The sequence below is a fragment of the Nicotiana tomentosiformis genome, chromosome 4 (genome assembly GCF_000390325.3).
Source record: "Nicotiana tomentosiformis chromosome 4, ASM39032v3, whole genome shotgun sequence".
NCBI classification, from domain to species: Eukaryota; Viridiplantae; Streptophyta; class Magnoliopsida; order Solanales; family Solanaceae; genus Nicotiana; species Nicotiana tomentosiformis.
The window spans coordinates 63,902,121-63,928,261 of NC_090815.1; the positions used below are offsets into that span (position 1 = coordinate 63,902,121).

General features: G+C 39.8%; 1 protein-coding gene across 1 annotated transcript; it reads left to right on the plus strand.

Annotated features, from left to right (window-relative positions):
* The first annotated feature begins 7,211 nt into the window (after positions 1-7,211).
* On the plus strand, positions 7,212-24,038 carry LOC138909815 (uncharacterized). The gene is made up of 5 exons (XM_070201032.1): positions 7,212-7,423; positions 7,507-7,715; positions 7,760-8,202; positions 15,236-15,334; positions 23,427-24,038. The coding sequence occupies exons 1-5, from the start codon at positions 7,212-7,214 to the stop codon at positions 24,036-24,038; spliced, it is 1,575 nt and encodes a 524-aa protein (XP_070057133.1).
* Positions 24,039-26,141: the final 2,103 nt, after the last annotated feature.

The following is a 26,141-nucleotide window of genomic DNA, read 5'->3' on the forward strand; positions in this document are numbered from 1 at the left end:
CTATGATTGTGATTCGTTATTGTTATGTTCGGCTTGCCTAGCAAGTGTGTTAGGCACCATCACAACCGATTAGTGGTTTTGGGTTGTAACAAGGTTACTCTACGTGAAAATGAGGAGCAGCTCGTGGACATGATAGCTTCGGGGGACTGGCCTTTGCGAACACGCAGCCCTCATGTGAACACGTAGGCTTGGGATCATTGGGAAGGTAGATGAAGTCTTCATCGTGATCGTGCCCTGTTGATCCTGAACGTGGAGGCTTTGTGGGTGTGATGCCTTTGCGAACTCAGTGCGGACCTTGCGAAGTCAAAGGCCTGTTGGTCTATGTTCTTTGTGAACGTGGCAGGTGCTCCGCGAACGCGAAGAGCACTTGACGCCTAAGTATATAAAAAGCTGAAAATCAGGATATGACCATCTTTCACCATTTTTGAGACCTAGATCACGGATTGAAGAGATTTTCATCCCAACTTCATTACTTAGTGATTTTCATCTAGATTTGATTTATTTCTATAAACACCTATAGATTCTTATCCTTAAATCTAGTAGTTTAAAAGTAGAAATTGGGAGTTTTGGGTAGAATTTTGGAATTTTGTAAAATAGAGATTTAGACCTCCAATTGAGGTCGAATTTCAAATAAAATCACATATCTGGGCTCGTAGGTGAATGTATAATAGGGATTTGGTCTTAATTTTTAATTTCGACCACATGGGCCCAGGTTTAATTTTTGTTGACTTATACAATTATGTTAAATATTGAACTTTTTCTATTCGAGGGTAGTTTCCAAATCTTGTTTTGACTTGTTTGAATAATATTTGACTAGATTCGATTGGTTTAGAGGCTTGTTCTAAAGAAAAAACCGTGCTAGGTTATTGATTGTGTTTCGAAAAGAGGTAAGTATCTTGGTTAACTTTGATTTGAGAGAAATAGGGTAGAATCAAGTCTATTTTCTATGTGAACTATGTGTTTGGGGCGACGTATATGCAAGGCGACGATTTTATATGGTTTGGCCATGGGATAAGCATACGGGTAGAATTAGCCTTAATTGTGCCGTGTTATTTGTGTATTATGTCTTCCATGCTTTAGATAGGTTGCTTAATTCTTTAATTTCTCGTATTCATGTTATTTTCTATGATTGATATTATTGAGATATTGGTGTTAAGATCGTCGAATTGTTGATTGGTTATCGGTGTTGAATTTGCTTCCCACCTTGCTTGGTAAGGTTTTGTATGTGATTGCTTGGTGAGGAAGAATGAAATGCACGAAGGGTATTGTCGTGCCTTATTTATATATTAATATTATTTCTTGAGTGAACGTGAGGATATGCACAAAGAGTGTTTCCTTGCTTCTTATTATTTTATAGTGTGAGGGTGAGAGTAAAAGCACGAAGTGCAATTGTTTTTACATTATTATGTGAGGATGAGAGTAAAACCACAAAGAGTGATTCGGTGCAATTATTTATAATTATATGTGAGGATGAGAGTAAAAGAACGAAGGGTGATGCCGTGCAATCTTTTTGGTTTCATTGCTCTTTACTTTGATATTTGGAATGTGGACTTGGCTTGGTGGTTTCGTTTGTTTCTTTTGAAAGAGGTTTACTCAATGACACTTTACTTTATGTTTCCGTTTATTGCCCCTTTACTTGTGTAATTGTTATCCCTATCACATGTCCCTATCTTGTTGTTATATTTGATTATTTACATGCTATTTTGTTACTTCTTGATATATAACTACACTGATTTATCGTAGGTCTCTTGTCTTAGCATCGTTACTACCTCGTTGGGGTTAGGTTCGACACTTACTGAATATATTGGGTCAGTTTTACTCATACTACACTTCTGCACTTCTTGTGAAGGTTCGGATATCGGTACCATCGGAGTCCCAAGAGGTGCTTAGTATATATCGGGAAGGTGATTCGAGGTAGAGCTGCATTCCGTTAGCAAGCCTTGAGGTATCTTCTTATTTCTATTGTACTATTTTTATTTTTCGGACAGTGTTGTATTTTTCTTTCAAAATAATGTGTAGTAAATTCTAGGAGCTGATGCACTTGTGAATCCACATCTTGGAATGGTTGCGTTAGATGTTGGTTTTAGACTTATCATGTTTATCTCAAAATTTCTTTTACGCTATGTTATTATCCTGTTGTTAGTCATTTATTACAATTTTTTCGTATTTTTTTATTTTATGTTGGCTTGCCTAGGAAGCGGTGTTAGATGCCATTACGACCCCGATTGGTTCGGATTTCGGGTCGTGACAAGTTGAAAATTTGCTCATTGCTATTGGAGCATTGGTCATTGGTTACAAACTTATAATCTATATCATATTATATTAAAAGGAGAGTATTGAAATATTATTAAAAGGAGAATCTATTTGTTGGATTCTATTTGCTTATATTTTAAAAAATATTATTAATTAATATTTTTGAATCTAATTTATGGTCAAGAATACTATTTTAAATGGTAAGATATAATATTATATGATGGAATTCTCTAGAAAAACTTTTAAATAGTATTGAAAAAAAAATCATTTGGCACTTTTAGGATAAAATGTAAAAATATTTTTCATAAATTCAATTTATATATCTATATCTATATCTATATCAATAGATAGATCCACTCATCATTTTCTTTTTCTTCTATATTCACCAAAAATATGGATGTGACATATTAAATAAGAAAATTATAATATAAAAAATAAAAATTGAAGAAATACGTTGATTGGTACAAATTATGACTATTTTACTTTGGGCTAAGTTAAAATATAAAATAAAGTAAATTAATTTACTTAACATATTAAATATTTGATGACTTTGAAAATTTAATAAACTGCAAGCAGCAAAATAAGATATTAAATAATATTTTATATAATAAAGTAATGCAAGAGTATTTTAATAATACTAAAAAAATATTATTGATAAATTTAAATAATACTTGAATATATTTTAGCAATAAAATTAAAGTGAATAAATTAAATTTTTAAATGTAACGACTGTACCGGTCGTTTTGTGTATTTGAGCCCCATTTTTCTTTTTGAAGCTTCCCGTATGTGTATTTGTAGTTTTATGACTTTCGGGGATTGTTGATTTTGTTTCGGGAAGGTTTTGGTTTGAATTAGATCCATTGGTTCTTAGTTTAGAAGCATAAATTGCGAATGTTGACCGAGGTTTGACTTTTGCGAAAACTACCTCGTAACGGTGTTTTGATGTTCCAATATGTTTGTATGGTGATTTTGAACTTAGGCATATGCCTGAAATTGGATTTGGAGGTTCCCACGTTGAATTGGCTTGTTTTGCCGAAAGTTGTCAATTTGAAGGTTTAGAAATTTTTTAAGTTTGACCATAGGTTGACCTTATGGCTATCGGGTTCAAATTTTGATTTCAGGACTTGAAATATGTCTGTTTTATCATTTGGAACTTGTCTGCAAAGTTTGGTATGATTATGGGTTGGTTTGGTAGGAAACAAACGCTTGGTTGTGGTTCTAGTGATTCTTGAGTTTCATTGCAATTTTTATGTGTTTTGGTGTCCGATTCATAGTTTCGAATGTTATTTCGGTGTTTTGATCATGCGAGCAAGTTTGTATGATGTTCTTAGACATGTGTTGATGTTTGGTGTGGAGCCCCGGGGGATCGAGTGAGTTTTGAAGCATTTCAGATTGGTTTGGGCTGATTTCTTAATAGGTGGTGTGCTGGTGCTACAGTATTGCAAAGCGAGCATTAGTTTGCATTTGCGAATTGCACACTGCTTTTGCAAAGGGACCAGTGGGTGGCAGGCTTCGCATTTGCGAAGCCAGCCTCGCAAATGCGAAAAGGGACTGGACTGGGAGCTGTTCACTTTTGCGACCAAATGGCCACTTTGCGAGGATGTCTGACTTTGCATTTGCGAAGTCAAGGTCGCATTTGTGACATTCCCTGGGTCTGTCGGCATTGTATTTGCGATGCATTTGTTGTATTTGCAAACCCGAGGTCACATTTGCGAGATCCATAGCTAAACAAAATAGTGGGACTTTGGGACTTAGCTTCATTTATCACATTTTTTAGCCCTAGACACCATGAGAGGCAATTTTGAGAGGAGATTTTCATACAAAACTATTGGGTAACTGATTTTGATCTATTATTAAATAAAATAAAATGATTGTTTATGAGATTTAACATCTAATCCATGGAATTTGAAGAGCATTTTTGGGAAATTTTGTCTATGTTTTGAAAAATAAAAATTTGAGATTTGAGAGTTGAATTTGACTCGGATATGAAAACAAAATACATATATGGACTCGTGGGGTTATGGGTAGTCGAGATCTACTCTTCGACTTAGGTTTTGATCAGGGGGTTGATATTTGTTGACTTAGAGAATTGTGTATAGTTAACTTTATTAACCGAATTTTTTTTATCTTGCAGCGTTTGATATTATTAAGTCATTTTTGGCTAGATTTGAGTCGTGCATAGGTGAATTTTAAGGGAAAATCTATTTTTGAGTGTTGATTTGGCCTAATTGAGGCAAGTATCTTACCCAACCTTGTGTGGGGAAATTGCCCCTTAGGATTTAGTTTATTTGCATTAATTATAATATGTGAAAAGACGTGTACATGAGGTGACGAGTGTGTACACGGGCTTATGTGTTATAATTGATCGGATTAGACTCTTGGGCTATTAATATGTCTTGAATTGAAGTTGTTGTTATATGGAACACATTGCATTGTTGAGGTATTCCCCGTTTCATTGCATTGTTATTGTAATTATTATATACCATGTTGTTGAGATGTGGGCTATGTATCGTTTTGGCATTGGTATTATTGTTTGAGCAATGTATTGGAATATAAGCACGTGGTATGTGGTTGATTGTTGTGATGTGATTGAGATGCGGATGCAGCAAGATAAGGGGGTTTCTGAGGGTGTTGCTAGTAAGGAGAAATACTACATGATGAGGCACACGCGGCGAGATAAGGGGGCTTATGCACGCAAATCTATTTCAGGAAATTTTTTTTAAAATGTGAAGCTCACGCGGTGTCATAAGAAATATTTATGATTTGTGGCTTGTGATTTGTGATTATGAGGTCTGGTACCTCGGGGTGATTCTTGTTATAAATCTTATGTCAGAACGGCTTGATGATTTGAATTGTCATTGTTTCCTTGATTGATTTCACATGTATTTTAACTGTGTTTTGATTATTTTGTTGTTTTATCACATGTTACTCTTTGTTTCCATTTATTGATCTTGTTTTTTGTTGTTAACTTTATACTTATATTCTGCACAGATTCTTATGTCTAGTGAGTGTCTTGACTTGAACATTGTCTCAACTCCACCGAGATAAATCTTGATACTTATTGGGTACCGATTGTGGTGTACGCATACTACGCTTCTGCACATATTTCTGTAGATCCAAGTACCTCTGAGTGTGCCGGTCAGTAGTTAGCTGATTTGAGATTGTTGTGGCAAGGTATACCTTCCATTTCGCTCGCAGGCCTCGGAGTCACCTTCTGCTGATTTTCTTACTACTGTTTATTGTATTTCCCAACAGTATTGTATTTTGAGACATCGCATGGACTATCTGCAGAGCTTATGGCTTGATAGCACCGGTTTTGGGATTTATGTGACTTATGTATTTCCATTGTCGGTTTTGTTAAAGTACTTTTCAGCTTTCATTATTTTTTAAATTGGTTTTTGGTTCTGTTGATCTTGCTATGTGATAGGCTTACCTAGTCCTAGGTACTAGGTGCCATCAAGATCCTAAAGGTGGGATTTTGGGGTCCTGACGAGTTAGTGTCAGAGTTCTAGGTTCATTGGTTCTACAAGTCATAAACAAGTTTAGTTGAGTCTTGAAGATCTGTATAGAGACGTACGTACTTATCTTCCAGAGAATAGAGAACAATTAGGAAATCCCGCTTATTTCATTCCTTATCATGCGGATTTGTTGATTTTGGAATCTGAGCCTTTGTCTTTCTATTCTCTCACAGATGATGAGGACACGAGCTTGAGTTACTGATGATGCTGCCCACGGTGCTGGTGTTTCTAGAGGCCGGGGCAGAGGCCGATGTAGAGGCAGAGCACATGCTAGAGCTGCGACTGAGGAGCCACCAGAAACTCTAGTTGGGGAGCAGGCACCTAAGTTTCATGTTAGTACCCCTAGACTCTAGGAGACTGGCACATTTCCTAAGCATGTTCGGTACATTAGCTCAAGCAGGATTGATCTTAGTTGCACCAGCTACTTCTCAGGCAGGGGAGGAGCTCAAACTCTCGCCGCTTATACTCCGGAGTAGCAGGCTCATGTCGATCAAGTTCCGGGTGCTATGCCAATACAGTCAGTGATTGCGGTGTAGCCTGAGTTCCGGCTAGTGGCATCAGAGGAGAAGCAGAAGAGGCTTGAGAGGTTCAGGAAGCATTTTCCTCCTACTTTTAGTGGCGCAACTTCTGAGGATGCACGGGGTTTTCTGGACCAGTGTCATTATATTCTGGGCATTATGGGCATAGTGGAAATGAGCGGGGTTGATCTCACTACTTTCCAGCTGACATGGTCGGCGTATAGATAGTGGCAGTCTTTTGAGAAAAGTCGGCTAGCTGGCGTAGCGCCACTTACTTGGGCTCAATTCTCTAATCTATTTTTGAGGGAGTTCATTCCATAGACCCTCTATGATGTGTTGCCCATAGAGTTCGAGCAATTGCGTTAGGGGACTATGACGGTGTCTGAGTATGCCATGAGATTTAATGAGTTATCTCGTCATGCACCTACTTTGGTTTTTACAGTCAGAGAGAGTCCGCAGATTTATCGAGGGACTTAGTTATAGTCTCAAATTCGGGATGGCACAGAAGTAGGAGACTGATAATCCATTTCAGTAGGCTGTGGAGATTGCTAGGAGGCTGAAGCGTATCCGCGACCAGGAGAGGGGGATAGGGAGGCCAAGAGGCCTCGAGATTTTGGAGGATTTAGTGGTTCCCGCATTGTAGTTTCAGCTCATCATGGCAGAGGTTATGTCAGTCGACCAGTTCATTCTGCACTTCAGTGCTAGAGCTATTCAAGGACCTCAAAACACCCATTTTGCACAGCCACTTTCTAGTCCACCTCCGACACGGGGTGCCTACAACAGTTATTCCAACTACCCAGGTAAGACTCAATTCCGGCAGCCACGCCCGATGAGAGGTTATTTCAAGTGCGGTGATACTAGGCAAAAGGTGAGAAACTGTCCCAGACTTAGGAGGGGTCGACCTCCATAGGGTGCACAAGCTATGATTGTTGGTCCAGTTGCTACTCCACCTGCACAGCCAGCTAGAGGTGGAGGACAGGAAGGTAGAGGGCATCCTAGAGGGGGAGGCCAAGCCCATTGTTATGCTTTCCCTGGTAGGACTGAGGTTGTCGCATTAGATTCTGTCATCATAGGTATTGTTCAGGTCTGTCATAGGGATGAATCAATTTTATTTAATCTGGGTTCCACTTATTCGTATGTGTCATCTTACTTTGCTTCAAATTTGGAGATGTCTCGTGATTCTTTAGATATCCTTGTTTACGTGTCTATGCCTGTAGGGGATTCTATTATGGTATACTGTGTCTATCGGTAGTGTTTGGTCTTATCAGGGGTTATGAGTCTAGGTATAACCTTCTATTACTCAATATGGTGGACTTTGATGTGATTTTGGGCATGGATTGGTTGTCGCCCCATCATGCTATTCTGGATTGTCATGCTAAGACCATGACATTAGCTATGCCGGGTTTACCGAGGCTGGAGTGGAGAGGTACATTGGATCATATTCCCAGTAGGGTGGTGTCTTTTCTGAAGGCACAACGTATGGTTGGGAAAGAGTACCTGGCGTATTAGCCTTTGTGAGGGATGTTATCGCTTATACTCCTACCGTTGATTCAGTTCCGGTAGTGAGAGAGTTTTTAGACGTGTTTCTAGTAGACCTATCGGGCATGCCACCCGATAGGGATATTGATTTTGGTATTGACTTGGTGCCGGGCACTCAGCCCATCTCTATTCCACCATATCACATGGCATCAGTGGAGATGAAAGAATTAAAGGAACAACTTCGGAAGTTGCTTGATAAGGGTTTTATCAGACCGAGTGTCTCGCCTTGGGGTGCTCCAGTTCTATTTGTGAAGAAGAAAGACAACCCTAAAAGGATGTGTATTGACTACAGGCAGTTGAATAAGGTTGCATTCAAGAACAAGTACCCACTACCGCATATTGATGATTTGTTTGATCAGCTACAAGGACCTAAGGTATTCTCAAAGATTCACTTGATATCAGGGTGTCATGCCCCGACCTCGGGGAGCGCGACCGCCACTCAATCGGGATACCCTAGTCAAGCAAGCCTACCTAATGCCTTCTACCTAATCTTACCCATTAACAATATAAGAACCATTAGAAAGAGATAAGCATGAGAAGAGTAAAATGTTCCATATTCTTTTTCCATTGCTCAATAGAGATTCATTACCCAACATCGAACACCACCTACAACATGTCTACGGAGCCTCTTAGTACAACAATAGAGTAGTATGGAAGTGTCGGCGACAAGGCCCCGGCTATACCTCAGAGCACAAAATACAACGTCAAGTGACATAAGGCCCGGAATAGAGTAGGGCTCACCAAAACCTGCTGAATAGAGAGTAACTTCTAATGAGGATCAAGGCTGCCGCTGACAAACCACCTGAATACATTCAAGATACAGCGCCCCCGATAAAAAGCACATTAGTACATGTGGAATAGTACTAGTATGTAAAGCTAAATGTCCTCTTTAGAAATAGAATATCAATATAAGGAGGGGAAAACCATGGAAGTAGCAAGTAACAATCAATGATATCCAAATGCCAAGTTAAAACATAATAATTTTCAAAATACGAAAATAATATTATTTTTGGTTAGAAGATCATTAGCACCGATATACCACCGTATTTTTAGCACAGAGTCCGATCACGCCTGATCTCCTAGGCCATCTCTCCACGAACAATGTGGATTGACATGTGAATCGAAAGAAAGGTATTACCAAGAGTAGGAACTACCATGCTCGCTACATTGCGTTCGATCACCACCCGACCGGCTGGGTCATCTTCCCACATATGCCGTGTGAGTCGACATCAAATCCAGAGCTATCAACAATCTCATCCCAATCAAGAGGAATAATATCATCACATTAATATTTCAATTTCATCCCAAATAAGGGGAATAATCACAATCCACTGCTACACCGGCACGTGTAGTTTCGGGAAACATAAGTACAAATATATTCACCTCATAACCTTTCACACCATATATGTAGCTTCATTAGTACTTTCAACCATTCACAACATCATTATTTCCTTGGCTCTCTTTTCTATACATATGATTCTTCATTCATGGCACATTGGCCATATTTCATATTCCACACTTTCATTTCTTACTTTCAAGGATCATCATTATAACATCAACATATAGAATATTTCGAAAATCATAATGTTGGGTTCATTATTAATGACGGCTTTAAACACAATAGATTTATTTCCAAAATATGGAGCAAAATGACTTGCAATCGCAACACAAGATAAAAATCATAAATGAGTAATACACCATTTCCTTTTTGAAATACTTCTCTAAAAAGGAAATGCACAGTTCCATCTCATGGGTAAATAAGAACTCAAAACACATTTGAAACACTTACAAAAGGAGAGCATGGTGATTTACGATTGAATCATAGATTCAAATCATATGCACTAGTTACAACAACCTTGACCACATTTTTATATCGCACTCTCACTTATTTCACTTCCAAACATCATCATGGGTTATCAACAATAAGGCATTTAGAATCAAGACTTCAAATATGTATATGAGCAGTATGAGTCTTAAGCACGTTGGGTTTTCTTTCCATATTGAGCATAGTGAACTTTCATTTGGAACATGAATTGAAGTTATAACATTTTAATACCTAAACCATACTTGAATACATTCTCGAATAGGTCATAATAGGATAGGAACAATTGGAACCCGTTTTAAGTATATGCATCTTTCAACACAACACTTACTTGGGATAATCGAATTTATTAGGAACAACTCGGAGCATGGGAATTAAGAACCTGGGCGCCAACCATACTTGAAACTTACGGGAACATCATGGAATTCGATTCTAAGAGAGATGTTTAGCCAACATACCTTGCTTGAGCTTTCCTTAAGTTACCACAACGTCCCAACACCTCTAGCAATATCAATCTATAGGAAGATAGCAAAATAATCAGATAATACTTAGAAGGATTCTCATGGTGTAACTCTCTTATGAATTTTGTCAAACACGTACTATGCAAAAATTGACTACAAGGCTCTACAATGGTAATCCATTCCTCCCTCAACCAATTTCAACAAGAAACTACCCAAAATAGTTCAACAACCCCACATACTACCAAATAATGTATCATGCATGGCCTATCTCCAAACCCACAACATACTTAAACCCATAACCTCTTGCATGAAAGCTTAGGAGAAGGACTTACCCGGATAGATGATGGTCTAGTGAGTGGCTTCCGTGATTCTTTAAGATTGGGGCAAGAATGAATCATTAGAATGGCTAGGTCTTCTCCCTCTCTCTCTAAAATACTCTCACTTAGTATATGTATATAATGGACCTCACCAGATAGGTCGTCACAGTTCAAATCAGGAAAGATCATAGATACACTGGCTTCTTGTCAAATATTATGCACGATTCCATAAGAGTATTTTATAAAAATGTCGAGGCGCACGGGCTGATCCCATCATAATGTGTGCACTGTTGGGGGTCGAACGGAACAAACCATAGATACATCTATTATATTGTCGGGGCTAACGGACCGCTCCCATGAGAACATGATACATTATCTTGTTGAGGGCAATGGCCCGATCCCATCATAATGTGTGCATTGCCGAGGGTCGAACAACATGAACCATAGATGCATCTATTATACTGCCAAGGCGAACGGTCCGATCCCATTAGAATAAGAAGCTTTAACGGGTCCTTGACCCCATTCACGAATAAACGTGTGAGTTATGAACTTTAAGAAAGCTTTTCGATGAAAACGCACAACGCGGGAAAAATTCGTAAGGGGAGCACAATTATTCCGCGGCTAAATCAAGTAGCGCGTCAAATCTCTACTATAGAAAATCTAACACTCTACGCAAGTCTAGTCTCAACTCTTAACGTAAAATAAAGGAATTAAACGAGCAAAGATAACTCTAATAGTACAATTATAGCATGGTGTGAACCTAAGTCTACCCGAACATAACATGAATCTAGCTACGTATGGACTCTTGTCACCTCGTATGTACGTAGCCTCCGCAACAAGTAGCACATAACAAATACATCACCTAGGGGTAGTTTCCCCCTCACAGGGTTAGACAGAAGACTTACCTCACTCCGAAGCTCCATAACCGACTCTGACGTCTCTCTAACACCTCGAACCGATGGCCATCATTCCATAACTAGTAAAACAATGTGCAAACCAATCAAAATGTACTATAATACCCACGTGCCTGGATTTCGAAACCTTTCGAAGATAAATATTTCCCATAACAATACGAACTCAAATATATGATTTATTCCCAATTCCATATCCCTTTTCGTGGACAAAATCCAAAAATACCAAATTCTAGATTTTCTTATAAATCCCATAATTTTCCATAAATTTTCATGTTAAATTCTTATAGAATCCATGTAATTAACTTACAATATGCGGGAATTACTTACCTTGCAATAGATGATGAAAATCTCCCCTTGAAGCTCTCCAAAATTGCCCAAACCAAGAGAGAAATGAGTGAAACGAGCAAAAATCCCGACTTAAAACAATCTGCCCAGGCTCGTCCTTCTTTGTGATCGGAGGAATACCTTCACGATCACGAAGGCTAAAAATATTGCCTCCACGGTCACGTAGCCGCGATCATGAAGGCTAAACATTTCCAGGCCCTCAACTCCCTTCCTTCTTCGCATTTGCGAGCACTGTGTCACGTTCACGGCCACTGTGACGCGTTTGCGTAGGCATGCTCCAGTACTCTTCCACGTTCGCGACCCCTGTGTCATATTCACGTAGAAAAATAATCCCTCAACCCAAAATTCTTCTTCGCGTTCGCGAAGAACAACACCAGACACCAACACCAGTAGTTGCAAAACAGGGAAAAATGGTCTGAAACTACTCCGAATCACACCCGAGGCCCCCAGGATCCCGTCCAATCACATCAACCAGTTCCAAAAACGAACCTGCTTGAGGCCTCAAATCACACCAAACAACATCAAAACTACAAATCGACGATCGAAATCCTTTTTTTAAACTTCAATCATTCAAACTTCGACGAACGCGTCCGAATCACACTTAAACATCCCGGAATGACGCCAAATTTTACGCACAAGTCACAAGTCACAATACGAACCTATTCCAAGGCTTGGAATCCCAAACAGGCATCGATAAAACCAAAATCCACATCAAACCAAACTTATGAAATCCTAAACCTTTCAAAATGCCAACCTTCCATAATTAGCGCTGAAATGCTCCCGGACGACCCTATACTCAACCCGAAGATACGCCCAATTCCAAAATCATCATATGAACATATTGTAACTTTCAAATCCTGATTTTGAGTTCATTTACTCATAAGTCAAACCTTGGTCAATTCTTCCAATTTAAAGCTTCCGAAATTAGAATTTTCCATTCGAATAAACTCTTAACTTCCCGAAATTAAATTCCGACCACATGCACAAGTCATAATATCTAAAGTGAAGCTACTCAAGGCCTTAAACTGTCGAACGACAAGCTAGAGCTCAAAACGACCGGTCGGGTCGTTACACGGACATAATATGGAATTTTAGCATACATACGGACACCCGTCACCTCATATGTGCGTATCTCCCACAACATGAGGCACATAAGAATATAATATTTACACGGTAATTGCCCTCTCACAAGGTTAGAAAGGAGACTAACCTCGCTTCGAAGTTCCATAACCGGTTCCAATGCCACTCTAACACCTCAAACCGATGCCCTTCGCTCCAAAACTAGTCAAACAATGTGCAAACCAATAAAAATATACTCTAATACTTATAATAAATCAATTTATAAAAATTCCCAACTCCGCTCGAAAAGTCAATAAAGTCAACCCTCGGGCCCACGTGCCCGGATTCCAAAAATATTAAAAGATAAACTTTACCCATAACATCACGAACTCAAACATATGATTTAATCCCAATTCTATGTCCAATTTCGTGGTCAAAATCCAAAAATACAAATTTCTAGGGGTCCTTCAAAATCTCACAATTTCTACTAATTTTCATGTTTAAATCCTTGTAGAATCTATGTAGTTAGCTAACAATATGCGGGAATTACTTACCTTGCAATAGATGATGAAATAGGCAAAAGCCCCGACTTAAAATCATTCTGCCCAGGCCCGTCATTCATCGTGATCGCGGAAGCACTTTCGCGAAGGCTAAAACAACTGCCTCTAAAATTTTACTCTACGCGTTCGCGACCAACTGGCCGCATTCGCGAAGCCATCAGATGTAACTTCCTCACGTTCGCGGACCACGAGCCGCGTTCGCGAAGGCTTCACACCTGGCAGGCCACAACTCCCCTTCCTCTTCGCGTTCGCGACCTCCAAGTCGCGTTCCCGTAGGCCTAATCCAGCCTCAGCTCCGCGTTCGCGTCTCCTTTAGTGTGTTCGCGATGGGAAAATCCCAACAGCCCCAAAATCCTCCTTCTCGAACGCGTGAGACCCATTGCGTTCGCAAAGAAGAAAACCAGACACCAGCACCAACAATTGTAAATCACCCAAACTTGGTCCGAAACCATTCCAAAACACACCCGAGGCCTCCGGGACCCTGCCCAATCACACCAATAAGTTCAGAACATCATTCAACCATTCACAACATCATTATTTCCTTGGCTCTCTTGGCCATATGTATGATTCTTCATTCATGGCACATTGGCCGTATTTCATATTTCACACTTTCATATCGTATCTCCATGGAGAAAATCTTCATAATAACCTGTTCACTTTCTTCAACACTAAATCTCTACGTCGAACACCCTAATAAAACCCTTGGTAACCCTTAACCTCCTTCTCCTCTTTATTCTACGATGTGTTTGAATGAATATGACCATAGAGTTTCCTACCCAATATGTTTAATCATGGAATGATTCTTCTTCTTTGACATGTTTAAACCTTCAAATCAAGGTGCTGAGAAGGGCATTTCAGGAGGTTATATCCTAAGAGACATGAAGGTTACCACCAATAGCGCTATCATGGTTAATCATTGTGATGACATCATTGATTCAACAAATAAGGCATAGAGTAAACTATAACTAGTACACATTTATAATGCAGGAACTATGTACATGATCTTAAAATGTAAAAGAAGTGAGTCATTTTAGACATGTGATATATGGGAGGCATTATCGGGAGGATAAAGACGTTAGCGTCAGTTGTTCTTTGAAGACTATGAGTTATGAAAGGGACAGTAACAATTGTTTCATTCCATGTGTGCTTTATTCGGTAATATTATGTCCTAAGGAGAAATAGCAAAGTACGTGACACCAATTGCCTCCTTGAGTGTAGGAAGAATCAGTTTTTAACTCTAAATGAGAAGATTCTTGCACCATGAATATGATAGGGGTTTCAAAATATATGAAGTTGCATTACACTCTTAACAGTATTTGACACAAGGAAACTACGTCTTAAGGCTACCAGGTTGAAAAAGAGGTTGAGCACTTCCCGATAGTTGATCCTATATGAGAGGACTAGAGTTAAATAAACTTGTCCTTTAAATTAATATGCTCATGATATGTGCCCGAAATCTAAAACATCCACCTGAAGTTGGGAGGGAAAGGTTGCGGTAAGGATACTTAACTTCAACCATACACGAGTGGAATAATGTATCTAGGACATCTTAATATTGGGATTAAATCATGCATTGGTTAGAGAGGTTCTAATTGTTCATATGATGCCCGGGGGTGATAGGCAAATGTAAGGCCTCGTGCATCAGGCTATGGAGAAGGTTAAGATCATTAAGGAGCGGTTGAAAACTACTCAGAGTCGTCAAAAGTCCTATTTGGATGTTCGTCGCAGAGACTTTGAGTTCAAAGAAGATGATTGGGTATTCTTGAAATTTTCCCCCATGAAGGGTTTGGAAGGAAAGGAAAATTGAGTCCGAGGTATGTCGGACCGTGCAGAATCAGTCAGAGGATCGGTGAGGTTGCGTACAAGCTTGAGCTACCACCTGAGATGTCATTAGTGCACCCGGTGTTCCATGTGTCTATGTTGAAGAAGGTAGTTGGAGATCTGTCAGCTATTATGCTGGTTGAAGCCATTGAGGTTAATGAAGAACTGTCATATGAAGAAATTCCAATTGCCATTCTTGATAGGCAAGTACGAAATTTGAGAAATAAAGAAATTGCCTCTGTGAAAGTGCTATGGCGAAACCAACAGGTTGAAGAGGCTACTTGGGAAACTGAGGAAGAAATGAAGAAAAAGTATCATTATTTTTTTGAATAGCCATGTATTTATAAAGTTGTAATTTATGAAAATTCTAAGAGTTTCTTTCTACGAATTATATATCTTTTGTACAGTTGATGTTACGGGTGTTCTGTTTCTGGTAGTATATTGCTCATGAGGCCATAATAAGTGTTGTTATTGTGTTATATTGCGTCATTGGATTATATATATGTTTTGAGGATGTGTTTCTAGGCTCTCTGATAGGTGGATAGACCCAGTTACAGGGGAAACTCTAGTGAAAGTTTTGGAAATTTAGGGAGTTAGTCAAATTTCGAGCTGATGGTGTGTGGTATGAAGACTGAGTTGCATAAGATGCTAATAGTGAACCTTGACCCTCATTCGAGGACGAATGATCTTATATGGGGGAGGATGTAAGGACCCATGAAACTTTTCCTAAAAACTGGGGTTTCGTGATGCCGAGGAGTTAAGGGAAAATATTTGGCAAAATAGGCGTTTCTGCGGCCCATTCTACGGCCGCATAATCACTCTACGGGCCGTAGAATGGTCGCAGAGTGAGACAGTTTTTCTGGGTCATTTTGATATCATTTTCACCGCCCATTATGCGACCCCATAACTATTTCGCGGGTCGCAATCTTGTCGTATAATCAACTTTAGAGTTTTGCGGATGGAGGTTCTGCGGCACATTATGCGACCGCAGAACAGGTCTGCGGGCCGCATAGTGACCGCAGACCTAGTCAGATTTTTCCAATATTTTTGGCACCAAATTGTACGGCCGATATTCGGACCGCATATCCATCATGCGGTCGCATATGCGACCGTAGATCCTATCTCGGGGCTTCATTTTTGGGGGTTTTAAACCCGACCCTACCTCGTTAAAACATATGCCATAGCCCATTTTGAGCAGATTTCTGATATTTTTAGAGTGAGAGAGAGTTCTTATAGTGGGGGAGTAGCCTTCAATCTATTATCCATCAATTCTTGCTCAATCATTGAGGATTAACAAAAGAAGTCTTCACCCTAAAGTTAAGAATCTATGCCCTAGCTCATAATTTGGAAAATCTACAAAAATGGGAGTAATTAGAAAGACAATTATTGGGTGTGGGGGGTTGTTGTCTTGCATGCATGTATTCTTGAAGTATGTGGGAAGGTTGTGAGCTAATAATGGTAGAGAATGGGTTGGGGAATGATGGAATCTTCCACAAAAAGGGCCTTAAAACATTGATGCTCAACTAGTGTTTGATAATATGCTCAAATGAGCAAGAATCATGATCATCTTCCTAATTTTTGTTCAACGTATTATATTTCTAAAATAGATTGAAGTTTCTAAGAATTCCAAAATGTTTTAAAGGTTTAAGGAATCTCAATTGAGGTATGTTGGCTAAACCCCCTTCTTCCTAGAATCAAATCCCACGGTGTTCATGTAATTGGTGTAAGTCCCAAATTGATCGTTATAGAATTGGTTATTCCTAATGTATTTGTGTTGAAGGATGTATGTTCAATATTTATTCTAAATGCTTCATCATGTCATCTTATCATTTAAGGATGTGTTTAAAATGTAGAATATGTGTTAGAAATGTTAAGACTTCATGTCAAGATCGAATAAAAGGTTGTTATGCCAAATTGTATGAAAAGCATCTATGTGCCTAAGATTCCCAAATTGCTCATATGTGAATTTAATGTCTTGAATGGGAAACCTTACTGTTGTTGATAATGATAATGATGTTTGAATGTTGAAAGGGGAAACTGGAATTAAGAAAAACGGCCAAGTGCCAAGAATGACTTTCTGATTGAGGCCACTCATGCCAGTGGATTGAAAAGATGTGAAAGAAGTATGAAGTAAGATGATTGATTGAAAAGGTAATGTCTCAAATGAGATGGCCTAGACGATTGGGCCGTGATTGGACGTCATGCCGCACACATGGTGGTAACTGTGCTGGAAATTATAATGAAATAGTGGTTATGGTTGATGTCTCAAATGAGACGACCTAGTCGATCGGGTCGAGATCAAACTCCATGTAAGAATACGGAGGTATTGTGAATTATGGTATATCGACTTTAAAGATCACGCAACCTAATAACATGGTAATTGACTTGAGAACTTATGCGATCCTTATTTCAAGTTTTAGTATTGTTTGAAGCTCTTATTGAACTCATGACTGTTTCCCCCTTGTATTATTATTCATTCTATTGAGGTGGTGTTTAGTTTTACATACTAGTACTATTCGACATTACTAACGTCCCTTTTATCGGGAGTGTTGCATCTTTAAATGGATGCAGGCAGTTCCATAGTAGCCAGTGTTGATCAACGATAGTAGTACACCTTCCTCCTAGCAGACTTGGTGAGCCCCACCTCATTTCGGGGTCATGTATCTTTTGTTCATTTTGTTATCACGTTTTGATGTATAGCCGGGGCCTTGTTGCTAGCACTATCATAACACTCTTTTGTATCTTTTAGAGGCTCCGTAGACACTATGTGGGTTGTGCATGGGTGTTAGAAAACTCAAACATATTATGTTGTGTTTTGGTATCTTGTTCCATTCGAATCATAACAATGTGTGTATCTTGAAACTTAAAAGTGAAGTAACTAATGAAACAATTTAGTATTGTATGTATGAACTCCCTACTGTCTAATTAATGGAATCGTGTCTTTTTTTTATAATGGGTGAGTTGGGTAGAAAGTATCTAATAGGCTTGCTCAATCGAGTTCACTCGTTTGAGCGGGGGTTCGCTCCTCCCGAGGTTGGGGCGTGACAGCAAATAAAACTCTTATCCACCCAGGGATGTGGAATATTAAGGATAGTAAACTCACTGCACATACCAATGGCATCGTAAATGATTCTAGTAGCCGAGTGTTAAAGATAACGGAACTCAGGGAGACACTATAAAATAGTCATGCAAGGTTTGCGAATGTTCATAATGAATTCGCCATGGATTTTATGACTTGAAAAGTACACATATGATATTGAGGATGGAAAAACATGAGAAGCATACATGATGCTATGATAACTGCAAAGGTGCATTCAACTTAATGGAGAGCCCCTTAAGAATCCCACGAGAAAGGATGTGTTACAACGATATATAGAAGGACGCGATCTCTCATGGTCATCCAACAAATGTCGGGAAACTAGACAATGAATTTACTAACTAAGGAACTTAGTTAGAACATGTTGTAGATGTGTAAAGAGGAAATGGACACTTGTTATGAGCTGGACATGTTTCTGCCATAATAACTCTCAAGCTGCAATACTAGGCCACGTCATGGGTGGATATAGTACTAGGAATAACGTGAGTTACTTACTGAGGTATGATCTAGGTTGATTGAAAGTCATACTAAGATGGGCAACCAAAAGATCTTCCTATGATGAATTTGTAAAAATCCCAAATTTCAGAGAGACCTTATTCGAACAAGTGACCATTTCATTTTACATGAACATATATGATAGATGGTGAGATATGCTCTTATTTTACTAGACAGTGAAAATAGTTAATGATAATGTTCACAAAGGGAGTAAAGTGATTGTTCAAATCATAGGAGCCACATACACAGGAGAGAGAGAGAGAGTGGCTCAAGAAATATCTCAACACTAGGTTACCTTACATTAGATTTGATACCACATAGGCAAATATTATGACGGTGCATGCATAAGCACACGTGAGCAGATGTTATCCATTTGAATCAGAAGGTTCTATAAGAAATTCATCAGGTAATGTCCTTTGTTGAGAATTTGGGAATCAAGTGGGAAGTATTAACCTAGGGTTATAACTTATTTCAAGGAAATAGTTATAGAACTCAATTCCCCAAGAAGTTGTAAGTAAGAGAATTATGATAAAGAGACTTCACGAATAATGCATCTCGTTCAAAGAGTAGATACATGCAATGTATTGTGATTCAGTTTCTTGTTAAGTCCATATTTATGTAGGCTCTTCAATGCAGACGCACATATATCACAAGGAAATGTATGTGGTGTTCATAATGATGTAGCAAAGAGTGACTTACTTGGTGACTTTAGGTTGACGGGGCAGTGACTTAACAGATGCCTCTCGACTCCACATCCATAACATACATTGGTACCATAGTGACATACCCCCGAATGACATCTCCTACACTTCACATAACGAGGATGAGGTCTGCTAAAATGACTCGCCCCACTGACCTGATATATACCCTTTTTGCATACATCATAAGCATTCCCCCTATCCATCCTCCAGGCCCCCATGACGGGATAAACAATCTTTGTACCTGCTTGTTATGTGGGCCTTTGGAATTTCCCAAGTCTACAATCCCTAACACGCTCCTGAGTATACTCGCAACACGACGCCAAATGTTCCTTCCTGCATATCGGGCAGACCAGGATGGGTGTACCCAACCTAGGGCATTTGTTCTTCTTGTGCCCCCTCTTTCCACAACCATAACATATTTTGAGAGTCATCCAACATAAACCCAAGTGGCGCTTCTTACAAATCAAACATTCCGGCTTATTGGTGCCAACAATCTTCTTTCATTCCTTAGGTGCTCTCAACACATGATTCGGTGGTGCGGTGACATTGATAAGAAGAAGGACACTTTCCCTAGCAACTGGTTCTTCCAATCCCTCCATGGCTCGACCCAATCTCCCAACGAACTCACTTGCAATCTCCCCCAGATTCAATGGTGGGGTCATTCCCTCTTCGCTACTTCGAACACGTGGATTACTCATCTGGAAAATGAGACATGACAAGGAAATTAGCTTCCTATCTTGAGCTCGATCGCACGATCTGGTGTATCAAAGAAGGGTGGCATTCCTAAATATCCAAGTAGCCTCCTAATTATAGATGTGGTCGACAACACACCGATAAGAAGGACTCTACTAGACACTGCTCCGAGACATCCTACGACACTTTAAAACCTTAGGCTCTGATATCAAGTTTGTCATGCCCTAACCTCGAGGAGCGCAACCGATAAGGTTAGGGCATGACCGGTGCTCAACCGGGATACCCCGGTCAAGCAAGTCTACTTAATGCATTCTATCCAACCTTACCCATTAACAATATAAGAACTAACAACAATAGATAAGCATGAGAAAAGTAAAATGTTCCACATTCTTTTTCCATTACTCGAAAGAGATTTATTTTTACAATTTCCAAAATATTACAAGTTCATAATTACGAGAGAAAATATGTTTGCAAAATACCAACACTTCTTGTTCATTACCCAATATCGAATACCTCCCACAACATGTCTACAGAGCCTCTAAGTACAACAAAAGAGTAGTATGGAAGTGCCGGCGACAAGTCCCCGGCTATACTTCAAAAGACAAAATACAACGTCAAGTGACATAAGGCCCGGAATAGAGTAGGGATCACAAAAACCTGCTGAATAGAGAGTAACTGCTAACGAGGATCAAGGCTGCCCGTTGACGAACCACCTGCATCCATTGAAGATACAACACCCCCGGCAAAAGGGACATTAGTACATGTGAAATAGTACTAGTATGTAAAGCTAAATGTCCTCTTTTAAAATAGAATACAAGTATAAGGAGGGGAAAACCATTGAAGTAGCAAGTAACAATCAATTATATCCAAATGCCAAGTTGAAACATAATAATTTTCAAAATATAAAAATAATATTATTTTTGGTTGGGAGATCATTAGCACCGATATACTATCGTATTTTTAGCACGAAGTCCGATCACGCCCGATCGGCTAGGATATCTCTCCACGAACAATGTGGATTGACATGTGATGTGAAAGAAAGGTATTACCAAGATTAGGAACGACCATGCACATTACATGGCATCCGATCACCACCCGACCGGCTGGGTCGTCTTCCCATATATGTCGTGTGAGTCAACATCAAATCCTGGGCTATCAACAATCTCATCCCAATCAAGGGGAATAATCTCATCACATAAATATTTTAATCTCATCCCAAATAAGGGGAATAATCATAATCCACTCCTACACCGGCACATGTAGTTTTGGGTATGGACCGTTTCGACCCACCCTTCCTCAGTTTGCTAATGATACTCCCAAAAATATTTATTTTTTCACACAAAGGAAATAGAAGTACAAATACATTCACCGCATAACCTTTCACACCATATATGTAGATTTATTAGTACTTTCAACCATTTACAACATCGTTATTTCCTTGGCTCTCTTGGCCATACGTATGATTCTTCATTCATGGCACATTCGCCGTATTTCATATTCCACACTTTCATATCATATCTTCATGGAGAAAATCTTGAAAATAACCAGTTCACTTTCTTCAACACTAAATATCTACGCCAAACACCCTATATAAACCCTTGGTGACCCTTAACCTCCTTCTCCTCCTTATTCTACGATGTGTTTGAATGAATATGACGATAGAGTTTCCTACCTAATATGTTTGATCATGGAATGATTCTTCTTCTTTGACATGTTTGAACCTTCAACTCTCTAGAGACCTACTACAAATAAGAACAACGAAGTTCGAGTTTGAGCTGAAATTGTTCATGAATCCATCAAGGTGCTGAGAAGGGCATTTCAGGAGGTTATATCCTAAGAGACACGAAGGTTACCACCAATAGCGCTATCATGGTTAATCATTGTGATGACATCATTGATTCAACAAATGAGGCATAGAGTTAACTATAACTAGTACACATTGATAATGCGGGAACCATGTACATGATCTTAAGATGTAAAAGAAGTGAGTCATTTTAGACGTGATATATGGGAGGCATTATCGGGAGGATAAAGACGTTAGCATTAGTTATTCTTGGAAGACTATGATTTATGAAAGGGACAATAATAATTTTTTCATTCCATGTGTGCTTTATTCGGCAATATTATGTCCTAAGGAGAAATAGCCAAGTAGGTGACACCAGTTGCCTCCTTGAGTGTAGGAAGAATCACTTTAACTCTAAATGAGAAGATTCTTGCACCATGAATGTGATAGGGGTTTCAAAATACATGAAGTTGCATTACACTCTTAATAGTATTTGACATAAAGAAACTATGCCCCAAGCCTACCAGGTTGAAAAAGAGGTTGAGCACTTGCGAGATTATTATTCTGGCAGTGTAACCCTTCCCGATAGTTGATCCTCTATGAGAGGACTATAGTGCGATAAAATTTCCCTTTAAATTAATATGCTCATGATATGTGCCTAAACTCTAAAGCATCCACCTGAAGTTGGGAGGGAAAGGTCGCGGTAAGGATACTTAACTTCAACCATACACGAGTGGAACAATGTATATAGGACATCTTAATATTGGGATTAAATCATGCATTGGTTAGAGAGGCTCTAATAGTTCATATGATGCCCTGGGGAGAATGGCAAATAAAACTCCTATCCACGAATTTTTACGGGGCCTTACACAGGGTACCATCAGTTGATGATCCGGGCTTTAGATATTCCGAAGATGGCATTCAGGACCCGCTATGGTAACTATGAGTTTCTTGTGATGTCTTTTGTGGTAACCAATGCTCCAGCAGCATTTATGCACTTGATAAACAGCGTGTTCCCGCCATATCTTGACTTATTTGTCATCGTGTTTATTGACGATCTATTGGTGTATTCTCGTAGCTGGGAGGATCATGAGCAGCACTTGAATATTGTGATATAGATTTTGAGGGAGAAGATACTATATGCTTAATTTTCCAAGTTCGAGTTTTGTCTTGATTCAGTGGAATTCTTGGGCCACGTGATGTCCAGTTAGGGGATTAAGGTGGATCTGAAGAAGATTTAGGCAATTTAGAGTTGGTCCTGACCTTCTACTGCTACTGAGATCCCGAGTTTTCTAGGTTTTGTTGGGTATTATCGATGTTCGTGGAGGGTTTTTCACCCATCGCAACTCCTTTGACTAGATTGACCCCGAAGGGTGCCCTATTTTAGTGGCTGACGAGTGTGAGGAGAGATTTTAGAAGCTCAAGACTGCCTTGACTACAACTCCACTTCTGGTTTTTCCTTCAACATCAGGTTCTTATACAGTTTATTATGATGCTTCATGTATTGGTATTGGGTGTGTGTTGATGAAGGAGGGTAGGGTAATTGCTTATGCTTCACGTCAGTTGAAGCCCCATGAGAAGAACTACCCAGTGCACGATTTGGAGTTGGCTGCCATTGTTCACGCGCTAAAGATTTGGAGGCACTATCTCTACGGCGTGTCTTGTGAGGTGTTCACACATCACAGGAGTCTACCGCACCTATTCAAGCAAAAAGATCTAAACTTGAGGCAAAAGAGGTGGTTAGAGCTACTAAAGAACTATGATATCACAATTCTTTATCATCTCGAGAAGGCCACTATGGTGGTCGATGCTTGGAGTAGGAAGGCTGAGAGCATGGGGAGTCTTGCTTTTATTGCAGTTGGGGAGAGACTGTTAGCTTTGGATGTTAAGGCCTTGGCTAATAGGTTTGTGAGGTTGGATGTTTCAGAGCCTAGCCGGGTTCTTGCTTGCGTGGTTTCACGGTCATCATTATTTGAGTGCCTCAAGGTGTGTCAGTTTGATGATCCCCACTTGCTTGTCCTTATGGACATGGTGCAGCACGGTGATTCTAAGGAGGTTACTATTGGGGATGATAGGGTATTGAGGCTACAGGGTTGGATCTGTGTGCCGACTGTGGATGGGTTACGTGAGTTGATTCTTTAGAAGGCCCATAGTTTGCGGTATTCAATTCATCCGGGTGCCACGAAGATGTACCAAGATTTGAAACAACACTACTGGTGGAGAAGAATCAATAAAGATATTGTGGAGTATGTGGCTCGGTGTTTGAATTGTCTACAAGTGATGTACGGGCACCAGAGGCCGGGTGGTTTGCTTCAAACACTCGATATCCCGGAGTGGAAGCGGGAGCATATTACTATGTATTTTATAGTTGGACTTCCATAGACCTTGAGGAGATTTGACGCAGTATGGATCATTGTGGATAGACTGACCAAGTCTACACAATTCATTCCAGTCATGACTACCTATTCTTTAGAGCAGCTGGCTCAGATCTATCTTCGTGAGACTGTTCGCCTTCATGGGGTGCTGGTGTCTATCATCTCGGATTGAGGCACACAGTTCACACCATATTTTTGGAGATCCGTGCAACGTGAGTTGGGCACACAGATTGAGCTGAGTACGGCATTTCATCAACAGATAGAAGGGCAGTCCGAGCGCACTATTATGATCTTGGAGGACATGCTACGTGCCTATATTATTTATTTTGGAGGTTCATGGGATCAGTTTCTACCACTCGTAGAGTTCGCCTACAATAACAACTATCAGTCGAGTATCTAGATGGCTCCGTATGAGGCTTTATATGGGAGTCAATATAGTTCTTTGGTTGGTTGGTTTGAGCCTGGGGAGACTAGGTTGTTGGGCACTGATTTGGTCTGTGATGCCTTGGAAAAGGTGAAGTTAATTTAGTATCGACTTCGTACAGCGTAGTCAAGGAAAAAGAGTTATGCTGATCGGAGGGCTCGTGATGTGGAATTCATGGTGGTCGAGAGGGTCCTACTCAGAGTTTCACCCATGAAGGGTGTGATGAGGTTTGGGAAGAATGGAAAATTGAGCCCTCGATATATTGGTCCTTTTGAGATTCTTTAGAGAGTGGGTGAGGTGGCCTACAGACTTGCTTTGCCACCCAGATTATCGGGAGTTCACTCGGCGTTCCATTTTTCTATGCTCCGAAAGTATTATGGCGATCTGTCTCATGTGTTAGATTTTAGCTCAGTGCAATTGGACAAGGATTTGACTTATGTTAAGGAGCCGATGTCTATTTTTGGACAGGCAGATCCGAAAGTTGAGGTAGAAGGGCATTGCATCGATGAAGGTTCAGTAGAGCTGTCAACTGGTCGAGGAGGCGACTTCGGGGACCGAGCATGATATGCAAAGCCATTATCCTCATATTTTTGGCACTTTATGTATGTCTCTATACTCGTTCGAGGATGGATGTTTGTTTAAGAGGGGGAGAATGTAACGACCTGACCGGTCGTTTTGTGTATTTGATCCCCGTTTTCCCTTTTGAAGCTTCACGTATATGTATTTATGGTTTTAAGACTTGCAGGGAAGGTCGGTGTCGTTTCGGGAAGGTTTTGGTTTGAATTGGATCCATTGGTTCTTAGTTTAGAAGCCTAAGTTGGGAATGTGATTGAGGTTTGACTTTGGGAAAATGACCCCGGAATGGTGTTTAGATTATTCCAATAGGTTTGTATGGTGATTTTGGACTTAGGCATATGTGCGGAATTGGATTCGGATGTTCCTAGGCTGATTTGTCTTGTTTTGCCGAAAGTTAACAATTTAAAAGTTTAGAAATTTCTTAAGTTTAACTATAGGTTGACCTTACGGCTATTAGGTTCGGATTTTAGTTTCGGGACTTGGAATAGGTCTGTTTTGTCATTTGGAACTTATCTGGAATGTTTGGTAGCATCCTGAGTTGGTTTGGTAGGAATAGAATGCTTGGTTGTGATTCTAGTGATTCTTCAGTTTCATTGTAATTATCATGTGTTTTGGTGTCCGATTCATGGTTCCAGATGTTATTTTGGTGTTTTGATTGCATGACCGAGTTTGTATGATATTCTTAGAATTCTTTGGATGTTTGGTGTGGAGCCGCAGGGGTTTTGGTGAGTTTCAGACGCATTTTGAATTAGTTTAGGTTGATTTCTCAGCAACTGGTGTGTTGGTGCTGCAATTATCGCAAATGCTAGCACCAGTTTGCATTTGCGGAATGCACACCGTATTTTCGAAGGGGGGAATGGGTGGTAGGCT

Excerpts from the sequence above, each read along its gene's own strand:
- LOC138909815 (XM_070201032.1), top strand. The coding sequence starts at position 7,212 with ATGATTGTTGGTCCAGTTGCTACTCCACCTGCACAGCCAGCTAGAGGT. Across the intron at positions 7,424-7,506 it reads AATCTGGGTTCCACTTATTC|GGGATTCTATTATGGTATAC; the intron begins GTATGTGTCATC and ends CTATGCCTGTAG. Across the intron at positions 15,335-23,426 it reads TTGCCATTCTTGATAGGCAA|GAGGGTAGGGTAATTGCTTA; the intron begins GTACGAAATTTG and ends GTGTTGATGAAG.